This window comes from Zootoca vivipara, chromosome 2 (genome assembly GCF_965207765.1).
Source record: "Zootoca vivipara chromosome 2, rZooViv2.hap1.1, whole genome shotgun sequence".
Taxonomy (NCBI): domain Eukaryota; kingdom Metazoa; phylum Chordata; class Lepidosauria; order Squamata; family Lacertidae; genus Zootoca; species Zootoca vivipara.
In genome coordinates, this window is record NC_142584.1 from 93,491,981 (window position 1) to 93,506,106 (window position 14,126).

The following is a 14,126-nucleotide window of genomic DNA, read 5'->3' on the forward strand; positions in this document are numbered from 1 at the left end:
TGTTTACCACATAATCTGCTGTTTTTTTAAAAAACAACAACCCGGAACATTAATGATTTAAAAATGATATCTGGTGTTACCGTGCAAGGCAGATAAGCAATTATGTGCAGGAACTGCTTTGTCTACTAAAATTAGTGATACACAAATTATCTAGAGACTCTTCTGACATGAACAGATGAGGAACCATTTAGAAATAGACATTTGTTTCAGCAGATGTGGGGAAGGGGAAGAGTTATTCTATTTAGGCCTATAAATTAGCATGAACTTAGAATTATTATTATTATTAAATGTGCAGTCCTTTTTAGGATGCATAGAACTGGGATGCAATATGAATTTACACATAAGTAAGTCCTACCGTGTTCCCAAGGATGTGCACTTCCTCTGGATTGAAACCAGGTAAAAGGTAAAGGTAAAGGACCCCTGACAGTTAAGTCCAGTTGCGAACGACTCTGGGGTTGCGGCGCTCATCTCCCTTTACTGGCTGAGGGAGCTGACGTTTGTCCGCAGACAGTTTTTCCGGGTCATGTGGCCAGCATGACTAAGCCGCTCCCGGCAAAACCAGAGCAGCGCACGGAAATGCCGTTTACCTTCCCGCCGGAGCAGTACCTATTTACTTGCACTTTGATGTGCTTTCGAACTGCTAGGTCGGCAGGAGTTGGGACCAAACAAGGGGAGCTCACCCCGTCACGGGGATTCAAACCGCTGACCTTCCGATTGGCAAGCCCAAGGCTCAGTGGTTTACACCACAGCGCCACCCGCAAAACCAGGGACTAAGAACAAATCACAGTTCAAAGTTGGGGATAGGGGATCTGCTTCTGTCGCCTTATTAAAAAACCTGCCCATATCCCAGGTTTTTGTTCCCATTGGAAACAATGGACAGAGAAATTTACACACAGAGAAAAATGCTCAAATCCCACCCCACCCCCCACACTTGGGGATGTTGAGGATCCGGAAGGGCTTTGGAGCCAAACTGCTGTGCAGAATGGCCATGACATTTTCACTCAGTGGACATACTAGCACCACAGCGCCAACCTCAGTTAGGTTAGAGCTTCAGTTGACCTGGCACATCCCAGAGGGAGGCACCACACCAGAGCTCCCTCTTTCATGTTGTCTCCCGAATCAGAGGAATTGATCCAACCTGTCCTATAGCCCTGGGAGAACCCTGCCAGGAACCACAGGAATGCACTCATATTATTATTATTATTATTATTTTCTTCCTGTAGCATAGGTTGTAGGCAAGCCATACCAAAGCAAGAGTAGAAAGCAAAGCATAAACATTTGCTGTATGAGAATTGAACAGTGTTTTTATTAAAACCGTCAAGATGTACAAGTATTGTCCAGTATTTGTAGATAACATTTTAAAAAGCCAATAAAGTATGAAAGTCAGTGTGATTTTAAAAACCTGGTATTGACAGTTGTTTTTTAAAGTTGATATGTAATCAATTTGCTTTTTTAAATTATAATTTCCTCTCCCCCCCCCCCGCCCCACCAAAGTGGTTCTGAAATACTATCAAAGCAACAGTGCAACAAGAAAATGTAAGTTAATCTACGTCAGGGCAAGTGAACCTAATTCTCTTCAGGTCAATAGGAAACAACCCAATAACTTGAGTAAGGTTAAGATGTAGGTTAGGGTATCATCTCACGTTTCTCTATTTCAGGCAAAGTTAGAAATTCACTGCTTTAAGTACTGAAATAAAAATTAATCCAAAAGCTCCCCAGCAAGAAACGACTTCTAAACACAGTACAGTTTCTCCTTCTTGGTCACCCTTTTAAAAACAAACACTGTAATACAATATTTTGAGGTCATCAAAAATAACACTTTAGTATAAAATTTCATCTTGGCCTTTTATCAAATCTTACATGAATAAAATCGCTTAGCCTTTATCAAAACCGGTAGGGTCTTAAAAAAAAAAGAAACACAAAATTATGGCCTTTTTATCCATGTCGGAATCATCTGTAGAAAGGTTAGAAGCAGCCAAGAAAGTTGGAGCCCTGTGTTACTTCCCCGATTTCCTCCCCTCCCCTCCCCCCTAAAATCCCCATAACACATAAATAAATAAATAAATAAATAAATAAATAAATAAATAAATATCTTAAAACCTAAGGGTGTGGGGGGGAGTCAAGGTGTCTCCTTAGATAACAAATTCTCAAGTGCATATACCAAAAAAAAAAGAGCGCAAAGAGAGTACTATTTTCAATTGGAAAGATAAAACTACATCCCAAAATTCTTCAGATCACACAGAATGGTGCCTTGAGTATTTTGTATGCTTTGGCAGCAGAGGAAATGAGCTCTGAAACAGACTCTGAGCTCCTTGTTGAAAATGAAGCACAGGATGGGGTTGACCCCTGCCTGGGCAAAGGTCATCCAGACAGAAGTGGTCAAGTAGACTTGGGGGATGGCGGTAGCCTTGATGAAGACCCGCAGGTAACAGGCCACAATGTAGGGGGACCAGAGAAGCAGGAAGAGAAGGGTGATCATGTAGAACATCTTGCAGATCCTCTTCTCCGTTTTGAACTCCTCCAGGACCAGCAGCCTCTTGATCTGGCTATGGGTGGCGTTCTGCCGGATGCCCACCAAAGTGGGAGGAGTGGGACCCCGACCAAAGCCAGCGGTCCAGTTTGCGGCCGCCTGGCCGGTGGCCCCGGGCCCGTGGAAAGTCCAGTTCTGGCTAATGGCTGGCACCAACTGAGCAGGCTTCATCTTGCGGTGGCTGTGGATGAAGAAGAGGAGCTTGACGTACACCAGGTGGGTGGCGGCGACGACAGTGGCGAGCATGAGCATGAAGCCCAGCGTGTCGTTGGCCTTGACGTAGCGGTGCTCGAAGATGCACTGCTCTTCCTCGCGGATGAACTTGTAGGTGCCCACATCAAAGACGGGCGGGAAGGCCATGGCCATGGAGAGGGTCCACACCATGCAGACCACCGCCAGGCAGGTCCAGCCCGTCATGCGCTTGGCATAGAAGCGGTGGTGCGCGATGGCCATGTAGCGTGTCACGCCCACGCAGAAGAGCAGGAAGGCGGCATGGAAGCAGAAGAGCACAGCCAGGAAGGCCAGCACCTTGCAGCTGAGCGCGCCGTGAGGCCAGGCGCCCGCGCCGCTGTGCACCGACAGCATGACGAAGGGGAAGCAGGCCAGCGAGCGCAGCCCGTCGGCCAGGCACAGGTCCAGCAGCAGGTAGTAGGGCGCACGGTGCAAAGGCCGCTCCTTGAGGATGAGCCACGCGAAGAGCCCGTTGCCCGCCAGGCTGAGGCACAGGATCAAGCCCAGCGTGGTCAGCTTGAGGCCCGAGGCGCTGAGTAGGCCACCGGGGCCGGGCAAGTGCGGGCTGCTGCTGCTGCTGCTTGCATACTCGCTGGCGTTCGCCATGGAGCGAGGCTGAGGATCGCCCACCTCCCCGCCGACCCTGAGGCACAAACGCTGCGGAAGGAGCGAGCAGACGGGGCTTCTCCTCAACAGCAGCTACCGGCGCCGCCTCGCCCTGCCGGGCACTCCCGCATGGCTCTGTCGCCTCCGAGACAAGCTGCCTTCTTCGCCTACCTCCGCGGCGCCGCGCCGAGCCCGATCTGCTCCTCTCCGCGAGGGTGGCATCGTCCTCCTCCCCGCTCGCTCCCCCGCGCCTCGCCCCCGAGCAGCGGCCACCTCGAGCTGTACGGGCGCCGACGGGCGCAGCCCATACCCGCGCGCCGCTGCGCTCAGCTCCGCCGAGCCGACGCCGCCTCCGTCTCTGCCAGCATTGCGATCGGCTCCTGGTTCGTTAGGGGGCGGCCATCGCCGTCGCCATCCAACTTTAAAAGGCTCCCGGGAGGGATGCAGCAGGCGACCCCGGCAGGAAGCAGCAGCAGGAGGAGGAGGAGGAAAGGCTGGCACCGACGAGGGTCCCCTTTCCCCAGCCAGGGGCGCGCTGCCGCCGCCGCCGCCCTACCAGCATCACGCCTTTTGTTGCCCGCCGCCCTCCTCCTATTGTCTGCTACCTCGTCGCTCGCTCGCTCTCTACCGACTCCTACCGCACGGCTTTCGCAGCGGAGGCCGGGCTTCCCTCGGCCACTTTCTCCTCCGCGCCATCGCTGCCGCCGTCTTCCTAGCCAGCGGCAGCGCCGAGGGGAAGGGCGAGCGCGCCTCCACGACGCGCACAGGGGGCCGCGGCTCGCGATCGAGGGCAGGTATTGGCTGGGGCCGCGCTTCCGGCGGGGAGGCTGCTGCTGCTGCTGCCGGAGATCAGGTTCAGGAGTGGGGTGGGGTAGTGTAGTAGGGGGTGCAGGCTGAGCCTGCGCAAAGAGGAAAGCAGAGAGATGGAGGGGCGGGGACGAAGAGGTGCAGGGGAGCGCAGAGGCAGAGGCAAGCCGCAGGCGACAGCAGCTGCCTCTCCTCTGCTTCTCCCTCTAAGGACCAGCGAAAACGCTCAGAGGCATCGGCGCCTGCTTGCCGGCGGGGCAGGGGGTGTCTCAGCAGCAGATGGGGGGACGATGGCCATTCACCAGTCCCGTTGTTGTTGCTGCTGTCCACAGTCATCCACCATCCGTGAGCATCCTGACAGATCAGGAGCGTATTGGCCCAGATGACTGGGAACACCGCTAGGCGAGCTACAACGCCTGCGGTAGAGAAGCACGCAAAATTAAAATTTGTGACCATTGAACACTACACCAGGGCTGGGCCCCACAATGATAGGAAGTTTTCGCCACATCAGAATTCATAAAATCATAGAACTGTAAGAGTTGGAAGGGACCCTTGGGATCCTCTAGTCTAGTCCAACCCCCTGCAATGCAGGAATATACAACTATCCCATACGGGGATCGAACCTGAAATCTTGGCATTACCTAGAACCCTTGGGAGGGGTTGGCTGTGTACCCACTGTGCGTTTAAAGTGTGTTTCCCTGCCCACAAGAATCCTGGAGACTACAATTCCCAGCACTCTTAAACTACAGTTCCCATGATTCTTTTCTGGGGGGGGGAGGTGCTTCAAATGTGTCCTAAATGGATGGTGCGTGTGCAGTGGCTTTGGAGTGAACGAATACTTCATAGGCCCCATTCCCCACATCATCTCTGCAGAAATACCTCTTACCCAGGAACCTTCATCTCAACATTCCTTCCTATTACCAGCAATCAAAATCTAAGAAGGAGAATGGCCTAAGCATGCACGCTCTACCTGGTTGGCAGGTTTAGCACCTGGGTATGTGTTCCATCCATCATAATGTCACAAATAGCCCTGTGAAGGCAGGCTGCAACATCAGAAGTCAGAAACTCCTCTGGAGGTAGGTAGAGAAGGCAAACACCCAGGGAAGCAAGAACAGCTGGCTGCCTTTCTCTGTTTGTCTCTCCTTGTTTATCTTGTCTCTCTCTTTTCAAGGCTTAATCATCCCTGTTTCTCTCCCTCTCAACCCCTAGGCATACCGGTAATTAGCCCCTATAGAAGAGATTATAAGCTGAGATAAATGGGTTGTTTGGGATCCCCTCCAGCCTTCTCTGCCTGTTTCCAGAAGGACAGAGGCTTCAGAAATCTCAGCAGCCAGAGCCCGATATCCATGTACGTACTGTAGCAGCTTTTGACACGATGAGCCTGACATTCAGCCAGGATCTCAAATTCCTGATGGTCACCATAAATCCCTGCTTTAGCGTGTGAAAACAGAATCGCCGGAGCCCGATATTCTCCTGCCTTGGCTTGCTCCTCTTGGCACCTGTTTAAAAGGCAAGATTCATGGCCCATGTTCTCAGGGACAGAGATAAAAATGTTTCCTTTTGCAGCTAAATGAGGAAAAAATGACCCCTTACCTAATGCTCACTAATCCCCAGATTAATGCCATGGCATTTTGACCAGTCCGCAGTCAGCGCAATTGAAGGCAGTGGCACACAAGCTGGTGGCAGATTATAGGCCTCTCAGCATAATATGGAACAGGGCTATATGCAAAGTAATTTACAGGGCCAGATTTTAACAGTTGCAGGTTATTTCTGCAGGACTTCACATTTATTTCACTAAGAAGAGCTGTCTGGTTTTGATCATTGACAGGCATTTATCAGTATGACCATATTGCACATACAGTGGTACCTTGGTTTATGAACACAATTGGTTCTGGAAGTCTGTTCATGAACTGAAGCGTTCATAAACTGAAGCGAACTTTCCCATTGAATGTAATGGAAAGTGGATTAATCCGTTCCAGACGGTCCGCAGAGTACTTAAACTGAAGCATTCATAAACTGAAGCGAACTTTCCCATTGAAAGTAATGGAAAGTGGATTAATCCATTCCAGGCGGGTCCGTGGAGTACTCAACCTGAAGCGTACTTAACCCGAAGCATGGGTGTAATTGGTTCCGGGTTAAGTCTGATCATAAACTGAAGCATTCATAAACTGAAGTGAACTTTGCCATTGAAAGTAATGGAAAGTGAATTAATCCGTTCCAGATGGGTCTGCGGCGTTCGTAAACCGAAAATTCATAAACCGAGGTGTTCGTAAACCGAGGTTCCACTGTATATTCAATGAGCTACATTGTTGGTTTCCAAGAACAATGGAAAGCGCTGGTTTTCACCTCCATGAGAGAGCACATGATGCTCTGGGACAGGAAAGGTCCAAGCCTCAGAAAGATTCCTCAGATAGCTGCTGCCAGTCAGTGTACACAATACTGATGTATTTTGAGCAGTAGTCGTTTGCTTCCTATGTTCCAGAATGGTCTGGGATTAAGGTAGCCAAAGAGCCACCTGCTGCTGTGGTGATAAGACTGATTTTGGAGACCCTCCGATTACCATTTCAGCTGCTTGACAGATTCAAACCATTATACAGTGGCTGATGTTTTAATGGGATCTTGTTAAGGCTCCTTGGTTGCCACCAGTCGTGTACTTTGGTCACCTGAGACTGTCTGCTTACAGGGGGCAGGGTCTTTTGATCAGCCTTGCCCAACCTGGTTCCCTCAAGATATTTTGGACTGCAGCTCCCATGCTAGCCAGGGCTGATGGGAGTTGTAGTCCATAACAGCTGGAAGTCACCAGGTTAGTGAAGGCTGCTTTAAATGGCAATGTACATTACTTCTGTCATTTCAAAATGTGGTAAGCCAGCCCTGCTGCTAATTCTGCTGGCTCTCTTTGGACCTCTGCTTAATAATTCAGCCCCTACAGCACTAGATACCTTTAGGCATAAAGATGGCAAACAATTGCAGATCGAGGACCCCGCGAGAAATAAAGTCACAGTGACACATGGATTTGAGTTTCAGGGTAAAATAAGGCCACAACTTTATTGGTTAGAGCAAGTGAGAGGTATTGGCTTAGGCAATGGACACCCTAGCAAGCGTGACTCCACCCCACTCATATAAGGTTAACACCCTGAGGGAGGAGCCTGTTGATGCAAATAGGCGGTGAAGGTCCTGTGTGAGTGCCTGGAGGCGGTTGGAGGATGGATGGCGGCTAACAGATTGAGGTTGAATCCTGACAAGACAGAAGTACTGTTCGTGGGGGACAGGAGGCGGGCAGGTGTGGAGGATTCCCTGGTTCTGAATGGGGTAACTGTGCCCCTGAAGGACCAGGTGTGCAGCCTGGGAGTCATTTTGGACTCACAGCTGTCCATGGAGGGACAGGTCAATTCTGTGTCCAGGGCAGCTGTCTATCAGCTCCATCTGGTACGCAGGCTCAGACCCTACCTGCCTGCAGACTGTCTAGCGAGAGTGGTGCATGCTCTAGTTATCTCCCGCTTGGACTACTGCAATGCGCTCTATGTGGGGCTACCCTTGAAGGTGACTCGGAAACTACAACTAATCCAGAATGCGGCAGCTAGACTGGTGACTGGGAGTGGCCGCCGAGACCACATAACACCGGTCTTGAAAGATCTACATTGGTTCCCAGTACGTTTCCGAGCACAATTCAAAGTGTTGGTGCTGACCTTTAAAGCCCTAAATGGCCTCGGTCCAGTATACCTGAAGGAGCGTCTCCACCTCCATCATTCTGCCCGGACACTGAGGTCCAGCACCGAGGGCCTTCTGGCAGTTCCCTCGTTGCAAGAAGCCAAGTTGCAGGGAACTAGGCAGAGGGCCTTCTCAGTGGTGGTGCCTGCCCTGTGGAACGCCCTCCCAACAGATGTCAAAGAGGAAAACAACTACCAGACTTTTAGAAGACATCTGAAGGCAGCCCTGTTCAGGGAGGCTTTTAATGTTTAATAGACTATTGTGTTTTATTTTTCTGTTGGAAGCCGCCCAGAGTGGCTGGGGAAACCCAGCCAGATGGGCGGGGTATAAATAATAATATTATTATTATTATTATTATTATTATTATTATTATTATTATTATTAATACAACTGAAAGCTCCCCCTGGTGTCACCAGGGGTCGTGCCATGTCCCTAGCCCCCAGCAGAGCATCGGACGGGATCCACGACCGCCGGATCCCTTAAGGGGATACCCCTATAAGAGGAGGGTTGGATGATGGCCACAACCAGTCCTCAAACACACCAGACAACTCCATATTCCAATGCCTAACTGCCACCCGCAGCAGAGGAGAATTCAAATGCTGCCGCGCCGCCTTAAATGTATGCAGACCCCACCCCCAGGCCGGCCCTATTGGCCAGCAAGAGGCTTGACACAGCAGCAGGGCTGTAGCAGGGGACCGATACACGCCCCCCTGCTTGTCACATGGAGCGGGTCCCGCCCACAAAGTCTCCCCTCCCGGAGAGGAGAGATCATAACAAACAAGTTTTGTGGGACTTCCTTCCAGCTGAGGTCAGACAGGTCCCTACTGAACTTCCAGCACCTACTAAAGATTTTTATTCCAGCAGGCATTTTAATTGAAATTTGATTTTATATTTCTAACTGATTTATTTTTATATTGTATCTTTGTAAGTTGCTTAGATATTTTGTAGTGAAGAATTATGAGATATATAATATTTGTGTGTGTGTGTGTGTGTGTGTGTGTGTGTGTGTTCTCCAAATCAGAGTAAATTATTTCTCCAAACCAGCTTCTGAAAAGGGTATTTGGGAGAGGACTTCTTGAATAGTAAATGAACAGTTCATATTTACTCAGTCCTGAACATGAGATAAAACCATTTAAAATAGATAACAATTATTCAGATATTGTTATGAAAATAAAAAGGTACTAAAAGCTGTGCACAATTCAGCAGATCATTCTGCCTGTTCCTCAGTTCCAACACTGTTTTTTGTATGCCAGAAGGCCAAAGTCTCCTTCACTTTACACCACTGCAAATGTGATATGACGCCATGAAACAGTTATATTTTACATAACTGACTCAGACTGCAGCCTGAAGACTCATCCAGGGCAATTTAGGCTAATTTGTCATGTACCCTAAATAGGTTTCATTGACCCGTGGCTTTGTTCCCTTTGCAGCTTTTGACATTGCCCTGGTAGCAAAATAAGAGATAATTGAATTTGGGGGTTTTGCTTACCACTAGCACATACAAGCTGGTTTGACTTGCTAGGTTTCTCATCTGCATGCAGTACATTGCCAATGGGTTGGTTAGTGTTTGTGCAGCTTTTGAGACATTTCACACATTTTTATAGAGAGTACATGGACACTATCTCTCTAGGCTGAAGAATTATTCACCCAAAGGCTCCCTCTGAAGTCAGCAGCAATGTATTTGAGAAGGTAGCTAACGGCAGTGATATAAACAGTGTAGGAGAAACTATTGTGGTCCCATTGGATGGCGTGTTGTTAAGGCTGTAACTGGGAGTCCTGAGTTCAAACTGCATGCAGTCAAGTCTGCCAGCAGTAAAGCACCATCACTTAGCCTTAGTTCCCTATCTGGCAAACAGAGACAATAGCCTCCCAGATAAGGAATTCTGATGGCAAAGCAATGCTGCAGATTATTTGAGCAAGGTCTGTGCAAGCAGTGTTGTTCCTATTGCCTGTTAAGAAATCCAAATGTGTCACAAAGTGAGACCATGCTGTTTGCCAAGAAGATTCAGATATTGGGCCCAGAATGAAATATATGTATCAAAATGCAAAATAGCCTGGCTGAGCTACAGTTCCACAGAGGAGCCATGTTCAAATATATCAAAGGATGTCATATAGAGGAGGGAGAAAGGTTGTTTTCTGCTGCTCCAGAGAAGCGGACACGGAACAATGGATTCAAACTACAAGAAAGAAGATTCCACCTAAACATTAGGAAGAACTTCCTGACAGTAAGAGCTGTTCGGCAGTGGAATTTGCTACCAAGGAGTGTGGTGGAGTCTCCTTCTTTGGAGGTCTTTAAGCAGAGGCTTGACAGCTATATGTCAAGAATGGTTTGATGGTGTTTCCTGCTTGGCAGGGGGTTGGACTGGATGGCCCTTGTGGTCTCTTCCAACTCTATGATTCTATGATTCTAAGTGCTGGATTGTGTTACTGAGATGTGATGGATGGAGCTAGGAAGGCTGAGAGAATTAGGTATGCTATGGGCTAGGATGCTATTTACCATATTTATTTAGAATACTTGCACCTCACTTTATAGTCCCAAGAGGGTCTCAAATCAACTTAACAATTGTGGTGTGTGTGTGTGTGTGTGTGTGGTATCAGAAACAAACATGTGACAGGATTATCCAAGTGGCATTTGCTGTCTATATTGCTTGGCAGGGAGCTGGACTGGATGGCCCTTGTGGTCTCTTCCAACTCTATGATTCTATTATTCTATATTGTTGGTGTTCCTTTATGTTGACTTGCCTCCACCTTCTAAGCAGCAGAACCCAAGGAAAGGGGGCTGAGAAGCTAGAATTCACTCAGCCCACAATGGAGGCAAGTCTTTCCTTGCTGCTGGTTGCCAGGCAACAGCTCCCACAAAGGTTGTCTGAGGGAAAAGCAGCTAAGAAGGTGGTTCTGGTTCAGCATATGATGGAGCCAAATCACGAGGAAACTACAAACGCCCTATCATGAGCCACACTTTTGTCAGCTGTGGTCACTTTGCAAGAAGGCTGCTCAGATGTCATTTGGGAATTGTTAAAGCACTGCACTCAATAGGAGTGGACATAGAGGGCACAATTCAAATAATGAGTCCTGTCAGGTGGAACCCTGCACAAGGGCTTTCATTTGTGCAACCGGGCTTCCCACCCCACAAATGGCTCAGGGGGCCCGGGAGATCTCCCAGAATAGCACTCGGGGGGAGGCCCATCATTGCCCTGATGGAATGACCACCTTAGCACAATGTCCAATTCCTGCAAGCGGCAAAACATGCCACAAGAATAGTAGATACCAAGAGGTCAATTCACAGTTAGCCAATCCATGAACGAACAAGGAACTTGTTTTGGAGGACCATTCTAGGATTGAAAAGACATAATTCAGGGTTCAGGTATGAGAAAGTCAAGCATGGGTAGGTAATACGACCAGGGCCACAAGTATTATGAAATCCAAAGAGAAAGCCATGTCAGGATAATGGAACCAGGTGGTTCTTCAGTCTGTTATGCTGAGGAGCAAATGAGAGCCACTTTCAGGAATTCTGCTGTAAAACCAAGCCAAGTTTCTCTGTGTGCAGATGTAATTCTGCAATAACTTTTTGTGAGCTCTTTACCCAGTGGAGGCTGGTCCATATCTCAGTCTGGCATGCTTTCAAACTGCTAGATTGGCAGGAGCTGGGACTGAGCAATGGGAGCTCAACCCATCATGTGGATTCAAACTGTTTAAGAAATTAGTGTATTTTAATGTTTCTGTTGGAAGCCGCCCAGAGTGGCTGGGGAAACCCAGCCAGATGGGTGGGGTATAAATAAATTATTATTATTATTATTATTATTATTATTAAACTGCCAACCTTTCGATCACCAAGCCCATCTAGTTGCCCTTGAAGAACACAGCAGGGGCAAGGATGGGGGCAAAGCTGGAATGTGTTGATTCTGCTTGCCTTGGCTCTGGCTCCACCTACTGTCGGCCTCCTTGCTTTCTGCCCTAACATTCTCAATGGGCACCAGTTACTACTGTATTTCTCTCTATGCCACAACAGTGGGTAGCTGTTTTATGAACTGGTGACTGATATATGACCTATAGCTGATCAATCTAGTGAGCACCCCTGTCAAAGGATTCCATTTTGTCCAGGATCCTGTTTTCCTAATGGGTGGCTTTGTTCCCAGTTACAATCTTAAAATAGTTGCTGAGTAAGTTCCACTGCCCGCAAACCTTCTCTGCTACAAGAACATCTCCTCTTCTTTTTCTCCATCTGACTGTGAGTCAGGGTTGGCATCGATATTCTTCTCCATAATTGAGTGGGAGATTATTTTGACTGGAAACAACCAGACGTGAGTGAGTAGCACGCCTATGAATACCTCTCCATCAATTCCACTTGCTTAGAGGTTTTTTTATTTATTTACCCATGTAGGCTCCTAAAAAGGCTGGCTCAAAGGAGTGACGGAGGGTGGGGTGGGAAGAATAAGCTGATATTCAGTTTCAGCCCTGCCTTTTGTAAGCCGGATGCCTTTGTGCCACAGGCAACATACCGCTCTTTGGAGACTCAGCTTTTGTGGAACAGCTCCCCTGTGACAAGGAGACACAGCCGAAGCAGGAGCCGTGAGGGAGGATGTATCATCCAGTAAGCAGGCATTCATGTTGTTCAGTGTGAGCATTTGATTGCTGCCGCTGCCGAAAGCTGTGCAAGCTGAAATGTGTTGGATGGAGGTTTGCTTTCCAGACATTTGGGGTGCAGAGGGTTGGATGCAACACTCTTTGATCCCGCAGTGGTTTCCGCCATCAGCAGAATCAGGAGGGAAAGCAGTTTTTCAAAGATTCCTCGTGCCCCTCTACAGATCCCCATGCATGCACCCCCAAAATGTGCTAGAGAGAGCTGGAGGACAATTTTGGAAGGGCAGGGAAAGTGGTGTGGGGCAGGGGCTGAAGAAGAAATGAGGGAATCAGAAAAGAATATCCTGTCCGCTTCCCTCGCTTTGCTGACCAAAATATCTGTGGAGTTAAAAAGCCTTCCATCAGCCTGAGGGAATACAACCCGATGCTTTTAGTTACTAATTAATTTAATTTTTATATTATTTTTTAAAAAAATGACACACCATCTTTATAAAAAATAAACTCAGAATTTCTTACAGTGAAAAAAATCCTATCAAAACACATGAATTGTAAAAATACATTAAAACTACTAAAATCCATTACATGCCATAAAACTGAGAGTAGGATGAAACAATTCTGGCATAAAACCAGGACAAACATTGATGTTTCCCACGTGTGTGTGTGTGGGGGGGTAACATTCATGCTTCCTAGATTACCGCAAAGTAAAAAATCTGGTTTTAGATAATTTAGATAATTTATTACGGTCAAAGACCAGTTCATATAATACAATAATGACAGCGTTCATAAAAATAAAATATACAATTTGAGCAGATTACAGCAATAGCTCATGGGTTAAAATTGAGATATATACATACACACGTACAACTGAGATTTGGGCTACCATAAAAATTGACCCTGAGGTGCCCCAAAGGGGCGACACCAGCTTTTCCCTAGTAAGCTATTTTATTCTAGAGGATGATCTGTGCCTACAAATATGGGCGCAGAATCTGGCTACCAGGTCGATCTTTGCCTAAGAGGGGAGAATTAAGTTTAGACTTGTCTGGAAGATCAGCCAGCCTCTTCAGCAAAGGGTAACAAATCTGGTGTTCATAACTACACTGCACTTTTAAAAAAAAAACACCTACAGAAAATATTTGTGTTTTACATAAAGCTAATAAAAATAAAACAATGAACAGCATTCAGTAAAGATTCCTAAGAACAAAGAGGAAAATGAGGCACATTCAAAACACTACCATACATCACAAATTAAACTGAGTGATGTACAAAACAAGAATTAAGAATCAGAGTCCAGGAAAGCTTGGGTAGACGTAACATCTTTTTTTTTAAAAGGGGGGGTACTTAATGGTCATTATTGTCTCTACCTCACTAATTACTCAAGGGAGGGCATTCCAGAGGGTAGGAGCTGTCACAGTGAATGCCCTATTCCACTCTGACATAAAGTAAAAATACCATTGGACATGAAATGGCCAGCCGGATATCCTCAGAAAATCTTGAAGGTCAGCTTGGTCTGTACTGGGGAGGCGGTCTGCTAGTCCCAAGTTGTTTGGGGCTTCAAATAACAACAAAACTTGGACGCTAATAGGTAGCTATTGTTGATCTTTCAAAAATGGTGTACCAGACCATGGCTATAGCACAGGCGGAAGAGATCTCATGCTGAAGCCCA

At 47.6% G+C, this 14,126-nt stretch overlaps 1 protein-coding gene across 1 annotated transcript; it reads right to left on the reverse strand.

Moving 5' to 3' along the window:
* Positions 1–1,277: 1,277 nt before the first annotated feature.
* GPR27 (G protein-coupled receptor 27) lies at positions 1,278–4,237 on the reverse strand. Its single transcript, XM_035108106.3, has one exon. It carries the CDS (start codon positions 3,365–3,367, stop codon positions 2,213–2,215), a length of 1,155 nt encoding a protein of 384 aa, XP_034963997.1. The 5' UTR covers positions 3,368–4,237; the 3' UTR covers positions 1,278–2,212.
* Between the last annotated feature and the right edge of the window lie 9,889 nt (positions 4,238–14,126).

Bases quoted from the DNA above. Each gene is read 5' to 3' on its own strand.
- GPR27 (XM_035108106.3), bottom strand. From the start codon at position 3,367: ATGGCGAACGCCAGCGAGTATGCAAGCAGCAGCAGCAGCAGCCCGCAC.